General features: G+C 43.1%; 1 protein-coding gene across 4 annotated transcripts in view; it reads right to left on the reverse strand.

Moving 5' to 3' along the window:
* The window catches only part of LOC118230618 (gephyrin), a 396,841-nt gene extending 383,675 nt beyond the window's left edge, over positions 1 to 13,166 (reverse strand). The window contains exon 1 of one of the 4 annotated variants that reach the window (XM_035423780.1): positions 12,932 to 13,161. In XM_035423780.1, coding sequence (XP_035279671.1) covers positions 12,932 to 12,995 — 64 coding nt within the window. In that variant the 5' untranslated portion in view covers positions 12,996 to 13,161. Of the gene's footprint in view, positions 1 to 12,931 lie in introns of all 4 variants that reach the window. The other 3 variants (XM_035423781.1, XM_035423782.1, XM_035423783.1) reach the window with 3 other exon arrangements.
* Between the last annotated feature and the right edge of the window lie 3,016 nt (positions 13,167 to 16,182).

Raw genomic sequence — 16,182 nt, forward strand, 5'->3', positions numbered from 1 at the left:
CATTCCATGCACAATGACCCCCAGAACATCCTGTAACTTTGTTACAGGCTAATATTGTGCTTTCAAGTGTGTATCGACACTATTTTGGGATTTTGTATTTAAAGAAAACCTAAGTAAGCATCATAAGCACCTTACTACTTTCTCCGGATTACTCGCCAAAGTAAATTGTAAACCAAACGACGCGAACAACTGAAGAAAATACGGTAAGAGCGCATCATGACTTCCATTCCCTGCATTGTTTGCTGCATGGTTAGTCTTAGCTCTGCTGCCAATTTTACTAGTAATGGTACCTGTTCTAAGTGTCTGCTTAATTTAGAATTGGCACAGAAAATAGCTGAGTTAGAGATGCGCATCCGGACTTTGTATCAGATCCAGGAGAGTGAGACTTTCTTAGACTCCCTTTTACCCGAGCCGGATGCTAGTTTAGATGCGAGTGTTTCTCCGCCGCCAGTGTCCTCGCTGCAGGACGATTTTATCACGGTACCAAAGAAACATAGTTGCCGGCCCAGGGCCGCCGAGCACCACCCAACTCGCGTTTCCAACAGATATTCCCCACTCAGTAACACACCTACTGAGAAAGCCCTGATCATAGGGGATAGTATTTTGAGAAACGTGAGATTAGAGACACCAGGGACCATAGTACAGTGTATTCCTGGGGCCAGAGCCACCGACATTGAGGCAAATTTAAAAGTGCTGGCTAAAAGTAAACGTAAATACTCTAGGATTGTTATCCACGTCGGCACAAACGACATCCGATTGAGGCAATCGGAGGTAACCAAAAACAATTTTATATCGGTGTGTGCAGTGGCTAAAAAGATGTGTCGGGAAGTAATTTGCTCTGGCCCGCTTCCAGCTCGTAGGAGCGATGAGGTCTACAGTAGGCTATCTTCGCTAAATCTCTGGCTGTCGGAGTGGTGCTCATCTAGTGACATAGGCTTTATTAACAATTGGCCTGATTTCTGGGGAAGGCCTGGCCTATTAAAGAGAGACGGACTCCACCCGAGCTGGAGAGGTTCTCGTGTCCTATCCAACAACATAGCTGCTAGTCTTAATAAGGCCAGATCCTGACACTCCATCAGGGCACCGGCCAGGCCGCAGGCTTCTAACCTTATGTTTTTGCCTGCTCGTTTCTTTATACCTGTGTCCCAGACTTATGGCCCTACGCCTCTGTCTGCAAGGTGCGTTTCAGAGTTAGTTCATAGAAATAGTATTTCAAAAGCCCCTTTAATTAATACTCTTAAACTAGAATCTGATATCTGTTATATTGAGACTGTGTCTGTTCCACGCATCTATGCCAAACATAAAGCTAACCGTGGAATTGATGTGGATAACTTAATTGTCATTAAAACACGGCACGCTGCTATTATTCATAGTGAACCATCCTTAAAAATTGGACTATTAAATGTTAGATCACTCACTCCAAAAGCAGATCTTGTCAACGAATTGATAATAGACCATAATCTGAGTGTATTATGTCTGACTGAAACTTGGCTAAGACCTGATGAATATGTTGCGATTAATGAAGCGTCTCCTGTGGGTTTCATAGGTACTCAGGTGTCACGTCCATCAGGCAGAGGGGGAGGCGTTGCAGTTATTTACCAGTCCTTATTGAGTCTAGCGCCTAAGCATGGCTATATGTTCTCCTCTTTTGAAGCTCTTATTACTAACTGTGTACAGCCCGATCTAGCTAATGAAAGTGCTAGCCGGCAGTCCTTTTTTCTTGTGTCTGTTTACAGGCCACCTGAGCCTTATTCAGATTTCTTAAGGGAATTCGCTGAGTTTTTATCACACCTTGCAATTTCAGCAGATAAGGTCATAATTGTTGGTGACTTCAACATACATGTGGATAAAAATGGTGACCCCCTAGGAACAGCTTTTGCCTCTATTATTGATTCCATTGGTTTTGTACAGAATGTTTGTGAGCCTACTCACTACCGTGGCCATACCTTAGACTTAGTTCTGTCACATGGTATTAGTGTGGTAAATCTTACCATCGCACCTCATAACCCTATACTGTCAGATCATTTCCTTATTACGTTCAATATTAAGGCATCAAATCCTCCTGTATCACAGCCTAGATATTACTACAGCCGCTCAATAAACCCTGAGGTTATTCCAAAGTTTTTAAATATGCTTCCGGAGTCATTCCTCTCCATAGAAGAAAAGACTGATGAAAATGCTGATGAAGCCGATCTGGACCAATTGACCAACCAGCTAACCTTTACCCTCAGGAACACTCTTGATGCCGTTGCCCCCCTTAAAAGAAGAAACCCTAGTCAGAAAAAGCACACTCCGTGGTATAACGATACCACCCGGGCCCTGAAGCAGTCTACTAGAAAATTAGAGCGAAAATGGCGATCAACAAAGCTAGAAGTATTTCATCTTGCATGGAAAAACAGCTTTCTTCAGTATAAGCAAGCTCTTGCTTCTGCTAGATCTGCCTTTTTCTCAAAACTTATTGAACAAAATAGACATAACCCAAAATTCCTATTTAGCACTGTGGATAAATTAACTAAAAAACAATCATCAGAGTTTTCATCCTATCCTTCCAACCTTAGCAGCAATGCCTTCATGAACTTCTTCGATCAGAAAATTGAGGCTATTAGAGACCAGATTTCCAAACTGTCTCCATCATGCACTATTCCTGTTCTTGCTAATAAACAGCCCCGCACCTGGTTACAACAGGAAGATTTACAGACAGCAGTACTGAGCTGTTTTACGCCCATTAGCATGATTGAGTTATCTGAATTAGTTATGTCTTCAAAACCGACGACTTGTGTACTCGATCCTATTCCTTCAAACTGGATTAAAGAACTATTTCCAGTACTAGGCCAGCATATCCTAAAAATCGTTAATACATCCCTAGTCACAGGATACGTACCTGAGTCACTAAAAGTGGCAGTCATTAAGCCATTATTGAAGAAACCAAACTTAGAACCCGATAAATTGGAAAATTATAGACCTATTTCAAACCTTCCATTTCTTTCAAAATTATTGGAGAAAATTGTTGCTAAGCAACTAAGTGCATACCTTAGCTCTAACGGTATCCATGAGGTATTCCAATCTGGGTTTAGACCCCACCACAGCACAGAAACCGCACTTATCAAGGTTACAAATGATTTACTACTGTCAGCCGACCGTAACTCTGTGTCGGTTCTTGTGCTCCTCGACCTGAGTGCAGCTTTTGATACAATTGACCATGGAATACTCCTGGACAGACTCCAGGCCTGTGTTGGACTTCATGGACAGGCACTTGCATGGTTTGGATCATACCTCTGTGACAGGAAACAGTTTGTCAAATTAAAAGAAGATGAGTCCAGCTCCTCAATAATGAAATACGGTATTCCACAAGGATCAGTACTAGGACCAGTACTCTTCTCGCTATATATGCTACCACTTGGCAATATTATCCGGGGACATGGCGTAGAGTTCCACTGTTATGCGGACGATACCCAGATTTATATTTCAATGAAACCTGGCGAAGCACTGCCGCTTTCACGGTTAGAGGCCTGTATTGTAGATATCAAGGTTTGGATGCTTTCAAATTTTCTGCTCCTAAATTCAGACAAGACTGAAATGTTGGTTTTAGGTCCCAAAATATTAAGGGAGAAATTGTCTACTCTCACCTTAAACTGTGATGGTTGTTTGGCTGAACCTAATATGGTTGTTAAAAAACCTTGGTGTCACCATTGATCCTGATCTATCTTTTGACACCCATATAAAAAACACATCCAGAATTGCCTTCTTTCAGCTGCGCAACATAGCTAAAATTAGACATTTCCTGTCAGTCGAGGATGCTGAAAAATTGATCCGTGCATTTGTTACGTCTAGGTTAGACTACTGTAACGCCCTGCTTTCTGGCTGCCCTAATAACTCGTTAAAGAGTCTCCAGCTTGTGCAGAATGCAGCTACTCGTATCCTGAGCAGAACTAAGAAGTATGAGCACATTACACCAGTACTAGCGTCGCTTCACTGGCTACCCATTAAGTATAGGATAGACTTCAAAGTTTTGCTCCTGACTTTTAAAGCTCTGCATGGACGTGCACCTGTGTACATATCGAACCTGCTCCTACCTTATAAGCCCACAAGGTCACTCCGATCTCAAGACGCAGGCTACTTGGTAGTCCCAAGAATTTCCAAGAACCTAAAAGGTGGTAGGGCTTTCTCCTACAGGGCCCCACTACTGTGGAACCAGCTTCCATTATTTATAAAGGAGTCAGACACAGTCTCAATATTTAAATCTAGATTAAAAACGCACCTCTATGCTCAAGCTTACAATCAGTTATAGTCTGGAGACAGGGTGCGAGAAGCCTGTAGTCATAGAGCTTTCTAGGTGGCAATCCTTTCCTTACTGTCACCTGTCAATCAGCTGTGACTCGACTTTACATGGGCTGGCTCTTGATAGGCGGGTATGGTTGTCTACCCCTCATGACTGCATGGGCTCTCCATCCCTGTCCTAGTAGATATGCAGCCATATTCTACTCCTGGCGGCGTCCCACAATACATAGCACTGGCACTTACTCACTGTCTGGTATATTGCAAATCCCTTAACTGCTGTTTCCACCCTCTTCCCCACGCTGCCGGCGGGGCTCTTGCCCCAACCCTCGAGAGTGCTTCGAGAGTCGTCTGGTCTCCCCCACCTCTGCGGTCCAGCCCCTCCTTCGTCATTGCCTCCACCCTGCCCACATCTGCCGCCACCTGCTGTTCCCCAACACCGCCACCTGGCCCCACCCATCATCTGAGCCACATCACTTATCATATCTTCTGCATAAACTGGCTGACATGCTGGTCACCAGTCGGCACCCTGAGCCGACCAGAGGAGGATGGGTTTCCCCCTTGAGCCTGGTTCCTTCCAAGGTTTCTCCCCATCTGCCACAGGGAGTTTTTCCTTGCCACTGTTGCCTTAGGCTTGCTCCTGTGGGGGTTTAGGCTAGGGCTGTCTGTAAAGCGTATTGTGACAACTGTTGTAAAATACGCTATATAAATGAAATTTGATTGATTGATTGATTGATCCTGTACCTCACTTTTTAAAATCCATGTCAAGGGTTCTTGACGGGGATCAGAGTACTGACCCTCTCAAGCTGCTTGATTGCTTAATCAATCTCACAAGGTCAGTCTGCAGCATGGTGATAAACCCCATGGCTAGAATTGATGTGCTCAAAGAGCCTATTGATGGACACATCAGCCCCAAGCCGTACCTTGGCTACTTATTTGAAGCCAAGGCAGCAGAGCTGAGCCTCTCCCCTGAGGAGGAGAACAGTGTGCAGAGAAGATGTGTGAGCTACACCATCTCCTTAGCAAATTAGTTGAAGGCAAGGCTCCCAGATAACATGGAGACATTGCAGCACATGTCTCTGTTCAATGTGGGGGAGACACTGAAGCACAACAAGAGCTTGGTAAACATGTCATAAATTGCCGACATTTTGGGATACAGCCCTGCCACAATTGACAGTTATTCAGCAGTGGAGGATTATGCATCTCCTGAAATGGGAGGAAACGACAAACACCATGGCGTTCTGGAATGAGGTGAAGCGGCACAGGGATGCAGCTGGCTTAAACTCATTTGAAAAATTGGCTACTGCTGCAGTCTCTGTCCTTCCTCTTCCACACTCAAATGCTGAAGTAGAGAGACTATTCAGTCAAATGAGTGTGGTGAAAACAAAACCGTATGTCCCTACAGACCCTCAGCTCCATTCTTTATATTAGTTATGGCCTAAAGCTGGCTGGGGATGCATGCTATGAGCATAAGCTGCCAGACAAGGTACTGCATCTCTTTGGGTCTTCAGCTGGCTATTAATTTAAGTCAAATCCCTCAGGCTCTAGCTCTACCTCTGCACCCGAACACATTATCCCACAGGAGGGGAGCACTGAGGTTATGGATCTTGTGGAAGATGAATTCTGTCTCAGCACCTTCATGAGCTGATTCCTCAGTGAAATTGGACTATCTTGTAAATATGTAAATAGTTGACCAAGTTAGACTATTTAGTAAATAATATGTACATAGTTAGTTTGTATGGATCTCATTGGCATCTTTTCAGAAAATCTCCCTCCATTGTGTAACATGTTTTTTTAAATATGCAAATGATTACGTGGTGACGTCATACATATGAAAATTAACATATGACGTCATCTAGCGACTTTTAGAGGAGGCCTTAGCTACTTTCCATAGAAAGTAGTTGGCAGCACTGCTTATCACCGTAATTACAAAAAACTCCCATTCGTAAAACTCAAATGCTTTATGCCATACTGTAGACATGATCTTGGTGAAGATATCTATGCAAAAATATCCTTGTTCAAATGAGGATTTCCGGTGATCTAGGCACCAGAAGTCATGCACATGCTCCAGGTTGGCTGGGCATTCTATTCTAGTAGTTTGTTGAAATTTACAACGCACATGTCTCCATTTCATCGTAATTAAAAAAAATACCCTTTCGTAAAACTAAAATGCTTTATGCCACACTGTAGACAACATATTGGTTAAAATCTGCATGCCTCTTCGCTGGCATAACTTGCACGGATTGGAATCGATTGGAATCCCTCAGGACGCTGGCAGCTGTAACATTTTTAGGAAACCGAAATATATGAAAGTATGAATAAATAATAGCCGATTAACTTATAATTCATTTCTCAGTGAGTTTTCCTTGTAATAAAATATGTAATAATGCCTTCAGTGCATTTAGATTTTTGATAATGACCAACTGATTTCGGTGCAGCGTTAAAGGGGAATTACACTTTATAACACTTCTGCTTCTCATGACTGATTGTCCTTCTAATGAATGTGTCGCCCTTCATTTTTCAATTAGTTATTTCATTTTAAATGTCACGTTAGAAACAAAGACCTATTTTTTTTAGCGCAAGGCCACATAGTAGTACGGTTTCCGGTTTTTTCTTCTTCGTTTTCGCTTCGCGGCAAAATCGAGAAGAAGCGAAGCAAAACATTCCGTTAACTTAGTGTTGAAATTGAACAAACTAACGTCTGCTAGCTTATGTTTGATGCGATATCGGTGTAATAATGAGGTGCCTTGTACCCGGTTGTTATAATGCCCCCGTTAAACTTGCCTTGAAAGCACATTTTCATAGTTTTCCATGCGATGCAACTTGACAGACATGGCTGGATGTAATCAGACACCCCAACATAACAGCCGAAGAAGTTCGCAAACTCGGACTAAGGGTATGCAGTGACTACTTTGAAGGCATCGACTACCAAGGCGACCGTCTGAAACCTGGAGCTGTACCCACCGTTTTCCCATCGTTGGTCGAACCGCTCGAGGTAGGTACTATGCGAGCTGGCTAACGCTATCGCGTCTGTCTGTGATACATAGGATGTCTACCACCAGTTGCCGTTTGTCCTGGGAATAGCCTGTGGTTCCTCAATCTTGGCCCGCTCCTGATTCGCTCTCGCTCTGGCACAATCAGCCTGCAAATTAGCCAGCTCTTCTGTGTATTCCGGCTCGAATCAATAGGGCACAATAATCCCATGATCAAAAACAAAATCTCTTTCATCCTCAGACATTTTCGGTTTCGCTAGCTAGTAGTCATACAACACTATTTCTACCATAGACATATATGTATATATGGGCCTGTGTCTTGGAAACAGATTGGGACCTATATTTTAGAAGTAGGTTGGGTCTGCGTATTAAAAACGTGTTGGGGCTTGTGTATTAGAACCAGGTTGGAGCACGTGTTTTAGAAGCAGGCAGAGGCCTGTATTTAAGAAGCAGGTTGAGGCCTGTTTTTTCAAAGCAAGTTGGATTAGTGTTTTAGAACCAGGTAGGGCCTGTGTTTAAGAAGCAGTTTGGGGCCACTGTTTTAGAAGCAGTTTTGGGGCCTGTGCGTCAGAAGCAGGTTGGAAGGAATAGTTTAAGAAGCAGGTTGAGGCCTGTGTCTTGGAAACAGGTTGGATCTGTATTTTAGAAGCAGGCAGCGGCTTGAGTTTTAGAAGCAGACTGGGGACTGTGTCTTATGAACAGGTTGGGACCTGTATTTTATAAGTAGTTTGGGGTCTGTGTTTTAGAAGCACGTCAAGGTCTGTGTAGTAGAAACAGGTTGGGGCTATGTTCTACAAGCAGGTTGGGGGCTGTGTATAAGAAGTAGTTTGGGCCCTGTGTTTTAGAAGCCGGTAGGGGCCTGTGTATTAAAGTGGGTTGGGTCCTGTGTTTTAGAAGCACGTCAAGGCCTGTGTAGTAGAAACAGGTCGGGGCTAGTGTTTTACAAGCAGGTTGGGGGCTGTGTAGAAGAAGCAAGTTGGGCCCTATGTTCTAGAAGCCGGTAGGGGCCTGTTTATTAGAAGTAGGTTGGGTCCTGTGTTTTAGAAGCACGTCAAGGCCTGTGTAGTAGAAAGAGGTTGGGGCTAGTGTTTTACAAGCAGGTTGGGGGCTGTGTAGAAGAAGCAAGTTGGGCCCTGTGTTTTAGAAGCCGGTAGGGGTCTGTGTATTGGAAGTAGGTTGTGTCCTGTGTTTTAGAAGCACGTCAAGGCCTGTGTAGTAGAAACAGGTCGGGGCTAGTGTTTTACAAGCAGGTTGGGGGCTGTGTATAAGAAGTAGTTTGGGCCCTGTGTTTTAGAAGCCGGTAGGGGCACGTGTATTAGAAGTAGGTTGGGTCCTGTGTTTTAGAAGCAGGTTGGGGCCTGTGTATTAGAAGCAGGATGGGGCCTGAATTTTAGAAGAAGGTTAGGCCGATAGTCTAAAAGCAGGTTAAGGCCGATGTTTTCAAAGCAGGTTGGACCTGGGCATTAGAAGTAGGTTGGAGGCTGTGTATTAGAAACAGTAAAGGAGCTGTGTTTTAGAAGCAGGTTGGGGCTTGTGTATTAGAAGCAATTTATGGCCTGTGTTTAGGAAACAAGGTTGGGGTCTGCATTTTAGAAATAGGTTGGGCCCGTAGTCTAGAAGCAGGTTGAGACCTGTGTTTTCAATTCAGGTTGGGCCTGTGCATTAGGAGCAGGTTTGAGGCTGTGTATTAGAAGCAGGTCAGGGCCTGTGTTTTAGAAGCAGGTTGGGGCTTGTGTATTAGAAAGCAAGGTTGGGGTCTGCTTTTCGGAAGCTAGCTGGGGCCTATGTTTTTTAAGTCAGTTGGAGATGTTTCTTAGAAGCATGTTGGCTCCCTGCAGTGGAATGCACACTGGAGTTCCTGCACATTTGCAGCAATCCCTTTTGCCTTTCCAGTGGAAAAGACTCCATGGAACCCAGCTCTTTCTCATCTACAGCCACCCCAACCACCCAGCCATTGTGCATCATGCATTTTCATTTGATGCCATGCATCTGCAACATAACCATTCTCAGACCAGACAAACAAATAGCGTGATATCGAAAAACAGAAACACACAAGAAAGGATTTCCATTTAGCCATTTGAGGGCTTACATTTAGACTGAGCTCTCTAACTCATGTTGATTCATGTCTTTTTGATATCCGTATAACTTTGGATGTCCACCCACACAATTATGAAAGCCTCAGACTCCCTGACTTGTTACTTCTGAAGAAAAAGGAGAAGAAGAAGGCAAAAACAGTGCTATCTGCTGCAGAAGAGGGATTTCCTACAGAACCCTTTCATTGGCAATTTAACACTGCATGAACTTCCCTGCCTTTATGGGAGATGACCAGGAACAGCACTATAACCCATATTAAGATACTTTAATAAAATGTCTTGGTAAGAAAATACATTGTGTTGTAAGTGTCAATATTATATCTTCAAATGTAATGGAAACATGTACAACATAGAATCATATAATTAAGTACGCAATACATTTTTGATAAAAATTCCTTAGCAAAATCCACAACAATCCAAACAAAGATATAGATTCAGCAATGAACAAAGTGTTTCTGTGAACAGCAGTGGTTTCATTGCAACTGGGTTTCACCCCTTTTGCATCTGACATCAATGTGCTATCATCAGGTCTACAGCTAACCAATTAGTTAAAAGCAGTGGGGTCTATCATATCTCATAACATTAGGTAAAAGCATCTTAGTTAAAAGCAGCTAATTTATCATAATAATGTTAGCTAGGTAAGTTATCTGTGTCCTTAGGATGCAATGTGATATGTAACGTTGCTTTCTAGGTACATGTCACATCACATCCCACAAAAACAAAGTAAACAAACATACAAATTACAGTTTCTGACACAGCCTATTAGCCTCAGCTAATGAAAGTTATAACTACTTACCTGGGACAAAATGGGTATTTTACTACAAATATATGTAGTAGACTAGGCTTGATACAGTGTTAGATACTATCTAGTCTGCAGGTAATCAGAGCATCAATTTAGTCAGGAAAATGGCAAGCATTATTGGGCTGAATGGCCTGTTCTCATCATTATGTTCTGTTGTGTTCTGTTCTGCTCTGTTATGTGACATGTTGCTTGATTCAGGATCCCAGAGTTCCCTGGCTTTCCCTGGACCAGCATACTGGTCATAACTTTCCCCTCACGACACCTAATGGCCTGAATCCACTTGTTTCTCCTCATTGTCTTGGGCTTCTTGCACAGAGGAACATTGGGGTTTTTGGTTTTGTTATTTGTACAGCCCACTATGCAACAAAGTTTTAGCATTTTTATAATCTTGATAATCCCATGACTGCTAATACTAACTATATGGAGCATAACCACATTCAGCGTGATGGATTGTTTTCCCCCATCGTGGGGTCAAAGCCTATTACAGGAGCGTCAATGCAAATGTAACCTGTGACATAGATGTAAGCACAGGCAGTTGATTATTTGAATTTCACTCATCGCAAATGCCATTGTAAATACATTTTCAGGATTCAATAAGCAGATTCTAAATGCACATTTCCTAACAAATTCCCGGTTATGGGAAATTATATGATACCCAACACTATCTACAGGTACCAGAGTGACCACATGAAGGCCATATGACTGTGTCTGGTTGACCACCCAGTGCTCAATGTGAAAAATCAAAGCACAGTGCACAACATCCCCAATCCTGTCCACACATAAAAATCCCAGACACCCCACACTCCAGCAATCTGATGTCCCTGAAAACTGAACAAACACAGCCCAGACCATTGCTATACCTAGTTAAACTAACCAGATCTCTTTAGCAATGGTGAAAAAGAGCCAAGGGCTGCCTAGGGGAAATGCCTACATATCATCAGAACATGGACTAGATCTCTCTACACAACAGATGCAGGAGGGATGACTGTCCTCACACAAGGTTATGCCAGGTCCCCAAGAGGTAGGAACCTTCAGGGTGCTGTTGACAATACACTGAAACAAGGAACAACCTCAGTGGCAATTCCACAAAATGAGCTGGCACTTGCCCAGCAGAACACATGCCCACCCCCTCCCACAATATTTTCTACTATATGCCTCTGAAGGAAAATGACTAGGGTTAAAGAAGCTATGTGTGAAACAAATTTACTTTTTTCAAAATTTCTATCTTGATAAATGCAGCCAATTTTTCCAGTATTAGTTCACAAAAAACACGAGTGATATTGCAGCAGTTCACCTCTCTCTTGTTTTCTTTCCCCTCTCTCCCACTAGAATGCTGTCGGTTATTCTTTGTCAACGCACTGTTTGTCATCAATAAGCATCTGCCTGTGTGAAATGTCAGGACGCTGCTGAGGAACGAAACTAACCAATATCACATAAGGATATGGAGGGGGCGTGTTTATGTGACTAATAATACCCAGGTATATAAACCGCCTCATCTCGTATTTTTATTCAAAGAATGTTGCCACAAAAATATCTTGGGGGAATTCTCTTCCATTCAAACTGTTTCACGGTTCAAAGGGAATAAACAACTCTATTTCAGAACCAAAAGCAATGGACAGCGCACGCACTCTTTCTCCCTGGAAGAGGGAAGGCCGAGGAAGGAGCGGGATTTCCCTGCAAATTTCTGGATCTCCCGAATTGCTTCCATTTCTAAATATTGCCACTTTCCCTTCGGATTACCGTAATGCAATTGGAAAGGAAAATGTCTAAGCTGAAATCAGGAATAGGCAACTTCGATGAAATATATATACAGATCCTAACACCCAGTATCTGTTGTTGTTGTTATTATTATTATACCTCACCCCCTTTAAAAATATCTACAACGACAGTATGACGGAATATCTGGCCAGCTCGGCAGTAAACATATCTATGCCTTTTAAAATAATTTTTCCTCAGAATACAGCCTATACTAAATAAATAAATTAAGAAACATTAGCGCAGCCTCGTACGAGCAAAAAGAAAATACCACATTGACATCAGTCACGACATTATGTATTAAGTTAAACAATTGTTTAATAAACAGTAGCAACATTGCAGTCGAACGCTACGGCAAGACCACAATCTGAGAATGTCTGCTTTTACTCCTATGCCACAGCTATAGCCTACCGTAGGTAACTCAGATAGCCTTCAATACAAATCGCACTGACGGACTAACTCAAATGTCTTGTATCATTCAAATCTGTTACATACTCCATCATGTACAAATACAGAAATTGCACAGAACACGTTGAACCATTGGCATTGTGTGCCGTTTTCAAATAGGCCACAGCGACCCCGTGTCTATGAAATCTATTTTCACGCGCATATGTGGTTCATTCAGATTCGAGCTCATTCAGAGGTAATTTTCAGGTTTGACAAGCAGATACAGGACATGAATAATTCATCACACAAAACTGTTTTTGACACTGAGAATGAGTCAGCAGAGCAAGAATATTAAGTTTATATACGCATGGGAAAAAATATTATGCCACATTTTAAGCACACAGAATTTGTCCGCCCGGACAGTAAAATGCGAGAGCTTTAAATCACCGTTGCCTGCAATGAGCTGGGCAACACTGGAGCAGCAGGGACAGAATACAGGAGAGCGCAGCTACATCTAATACACCACGATTTACCAGGCGCCGAAGACAAAACGGACAAATAATGCTAAGTTATCGCCCATGTCGTGGCAGGAAGGCGTGTGGGAATTAAAACGATTGAGCTTTTACCTGTGAGAACTCCGACTCGGATTTGATGGTCGTGGTTTGTTAAAATCATCCCTTCCGCCGCCATGTTCACAAGCGCTGTCGCCCGCACTGAGAAACCCTAAGCAGAGCCAAGTGTCGATCACATCGAACTCCGGGAGAGGAGAGAAAAGCAGGGGTAGAACCAGGCAAAAGAAGCAGAACCCTGAGCGTAGTACTTCTCAAGCCGATTGAGGCACTAGTTCATACAAGCCAAAGCGCGGGGGCCGGTTAAACGGAAAGCAGCATGGAGCTATCCACTTGCCATGGCAGTGGCAAGTGATTGTATTCCCCAGAAGCAGGAATATAAATTCCTGTGGGGTCCGCTGTCCATTTCCAATGATGACTTTCAGGAAAAAACATACACTTTAAATAAACATTGCAGATGCGTGTGCATGTCATACAATTGCAGTATTAACCCACTAGTAATCTGGATGTGGAAGCATCTATTAAATAACTGTTCTCGTAATAGCGGCTTCTATAGTAATGAATGGCAACAATACTTGAATGCAAAGGCATGTTTCATCTATTCACATTATCTACAGAAGCTTCTGCAAAGTCTAGTCAGGCCTGTAAAATGTAACAAAATCCTGTGGCAAAGACCCAGCTTCTATTTTTAGTCCTGACTGCACACTTCCGTAATGTGTAATTCCACTTGTTTATTCTCATGGAAAAAATCCTTCACGTGGCTTCTTTTAGGGTTCCATAAATATGCATTATTTATGAACACACATAAATCAGTACAGCGTCCTTGACAGGAACTGGGGCAACGTTGAAAAGTCTGACCGTGCACTGTCACCAAAAAGCCAGCGGAGATTAAAGGATTGCCAAAATGGGATCGGTTGGGTGGTTGCAGGACTTAAAACGGGAGGGGTGGGGCAGCATATTTTTGTTGCTGGAGACCCTCGAATTGGGGAGGCAGAATTGGAATTTGATTTTAGCAATTGCATAAATTAGTTCAGACTGCAGGATACCAAATTTCAACCTAAAACACTACGTAGCTCCCTCTCACATGTTATTGGGGATTCCCTAATCTGATTCATTTGGATCAGAGACCATTACTCCCATTTATACAATGGCTTGGCTGAGTACTCGATTCTGATTGGTCCAAGTGTAATGGATTATTGTAAATATTCCACTTGCCTTTGTATTGGCTGTTTGTTTGTGTTTCTCTCGGCCTATGCTGCACGCTGCTGGTTGGGTTGGGCGTTCACTGACTAGGGACGGAAGTGATGTTGTGTTTGTCCCAGTCGGTGAGCGTGTGTTTAGTGGTAGGTCACAGTGAATAAGTTGTCCAGTAGATATTGTAAATATAACACTTTAGGATATATATGGTTCAATTTAAATGATATGGTGTCGAACATAAAGTTATAGTAGATATCTCTCCTGAATGTGATGACTCTTAAAGTCAATATTTTCGGAGCTATTTGTATTTGAGTGTTTGAGCTAATGCTGATGTACTAGTTAAGTGTCATGTATTGAGTATTTTAAGTTATCAGGATAGTGTTTGAGTTAGAGTTATCCTAATTGTAAAGAGTATTGTTTTTGTTTTATATGTCTATTTTAAGTGATGGCGTAAGTCATTTATTTTTATGTGAATTTATTTTTATATGTTTTATATAAACCTGTTTTATATGGACCTGCTCATCTGGGTCCAGAAGACCGTGGTTGCTGAACGGAACAGTTAAAGGTTTAGCTGTTTTTAGCCTAACCGAGGCAGTACTGTGTTCATTTATTTTTATTTTATTATCGCCAGTAGAGGGCACCAGTTATTCATTTATTTATCAAGTGATATATTTGAGAAACGTCTATATGTTCCCCTTTGGTGACTTCTGTTTTGCTGTTTAAATCTTCTCATGTGAAAGTGTGCTTATTAGTTCTGTAGTTAGTCACTGTTGGTTGTTTCAACTAACCTTTGAGATCTTTTTTTTTGGTGGCCTATTTAAGTGGCTTGACGTTTTTCTTCATTACCTACATTTTACTCATTCCGTTGTGAGGACATGGACAGTGTTGGGAGAGGTAAGGGCTGTCTCAGTTTCAACTTGACCCCCTCCAGTGGGTAGGGGTGTAGGCAGGGCTCCTATGACGTCAACGCCTATGATGCTTCCGTTAGAGGAGGTGGATCTTGGCAGTACTGCTCGTGTAGAGTGTGGACAGGTGGGTGATGCTCCAATAGACACAGGGAACAAGGGGGTTTCTGTAAATCTCATTGCTAACATAGCACAGCAGATTGGTCAGTCTATTGGGGAGAACATTGCCTCTTGCATAGGGTCAAGATCTGTTTGTGAGGTGGTGGCACCTCTCACTCTGATTTCTGTGGGTTAATTGACCCTGACGAGGGGCAGGTGTGTGAGAGCTATGGTGAGGTGATGGCACCTCACAGGCATTTGCTCTGAGTTAATTGTCCCTGATGAGGGTCAGGTGTGGGAGGCCTATATCTAGCCCCTGATTTCTGGGGTTCAGTGCAGACTCATTGTTTGTCATGCTCTTGGTGTGTAGGGGTGTAAGAATCGGCAGAAGTTACCGCAATGATCCTATCTGCCAGATTTGATCACCATTTAGTTTCTTCTCAAGCTGATTATCTCTTTGCGCTGTGGAGGACATTTTGCCCTCGTCTCTTTAGTTTTCCTTTTGTTTTCTACCCGCCAGGCTGCGAGTGTCCTTTTTCTTTTGTAACTTACTCCACTCTGTTTTTCTAGTGGGGTTTTTCTTTCTGGGTAGCTACGCTGTGGCGGTGTTTCATTTCTTGTAGTTTTCTGAGCCCACTGACAGAAGTTTCAGTGAGTGGAGGGAGCGATTATTTAGCGCTCTTTATTATTTGGTATTTCCCCTGTCCCTTTCTATCGCTCGGTGGTTTTGTGGTTACCCCTCGGGGTTAACTTTTAGATCCTCTCGGTCCGCAATTGCGTCCCACCCTCCGCAACCGTGACACTGTTAGCTGTAACGTAAGGTCCAGTGTTACAGGGAACAACTCTGGGCTTGTGGACGTGCCTAGACTCATGTTAAAGTCAGACATCAGGGAGCCGGTGTACTTCAGGGGGGATGGCTCTGAGAAGGGTACTACACATGAATGGGAGGACATGGTGTTGACATACATGCGAAAAAGGGGGGTGTCTCTGGAGGACCAAGCAGATGATGTCTTGGGGAGGCTTATGGGAAGGGCCCGGGATGTTGTCAGGGTGGGCATATGCAGCAACCCGTCCATTGATTTATCTCGTGGCCCACGACCGGTGTTC

Source organism: Anguilla anguilla, chromosome 6, assembly GCF_013347855.1.
Source record: "Anguilla anguilla isolate fAngAng1 chromosome 6, fAngAng1.pri, whole genome shotgun sequence".
In the NCBI taxonomy this organism is placed as follows: domain Eukaryota; kingdom Metazoa; phylum Chordata; class Actinopteri; order Anguilliformes; family Anguillidae; genus Anguilla; species Anguilla anguilla.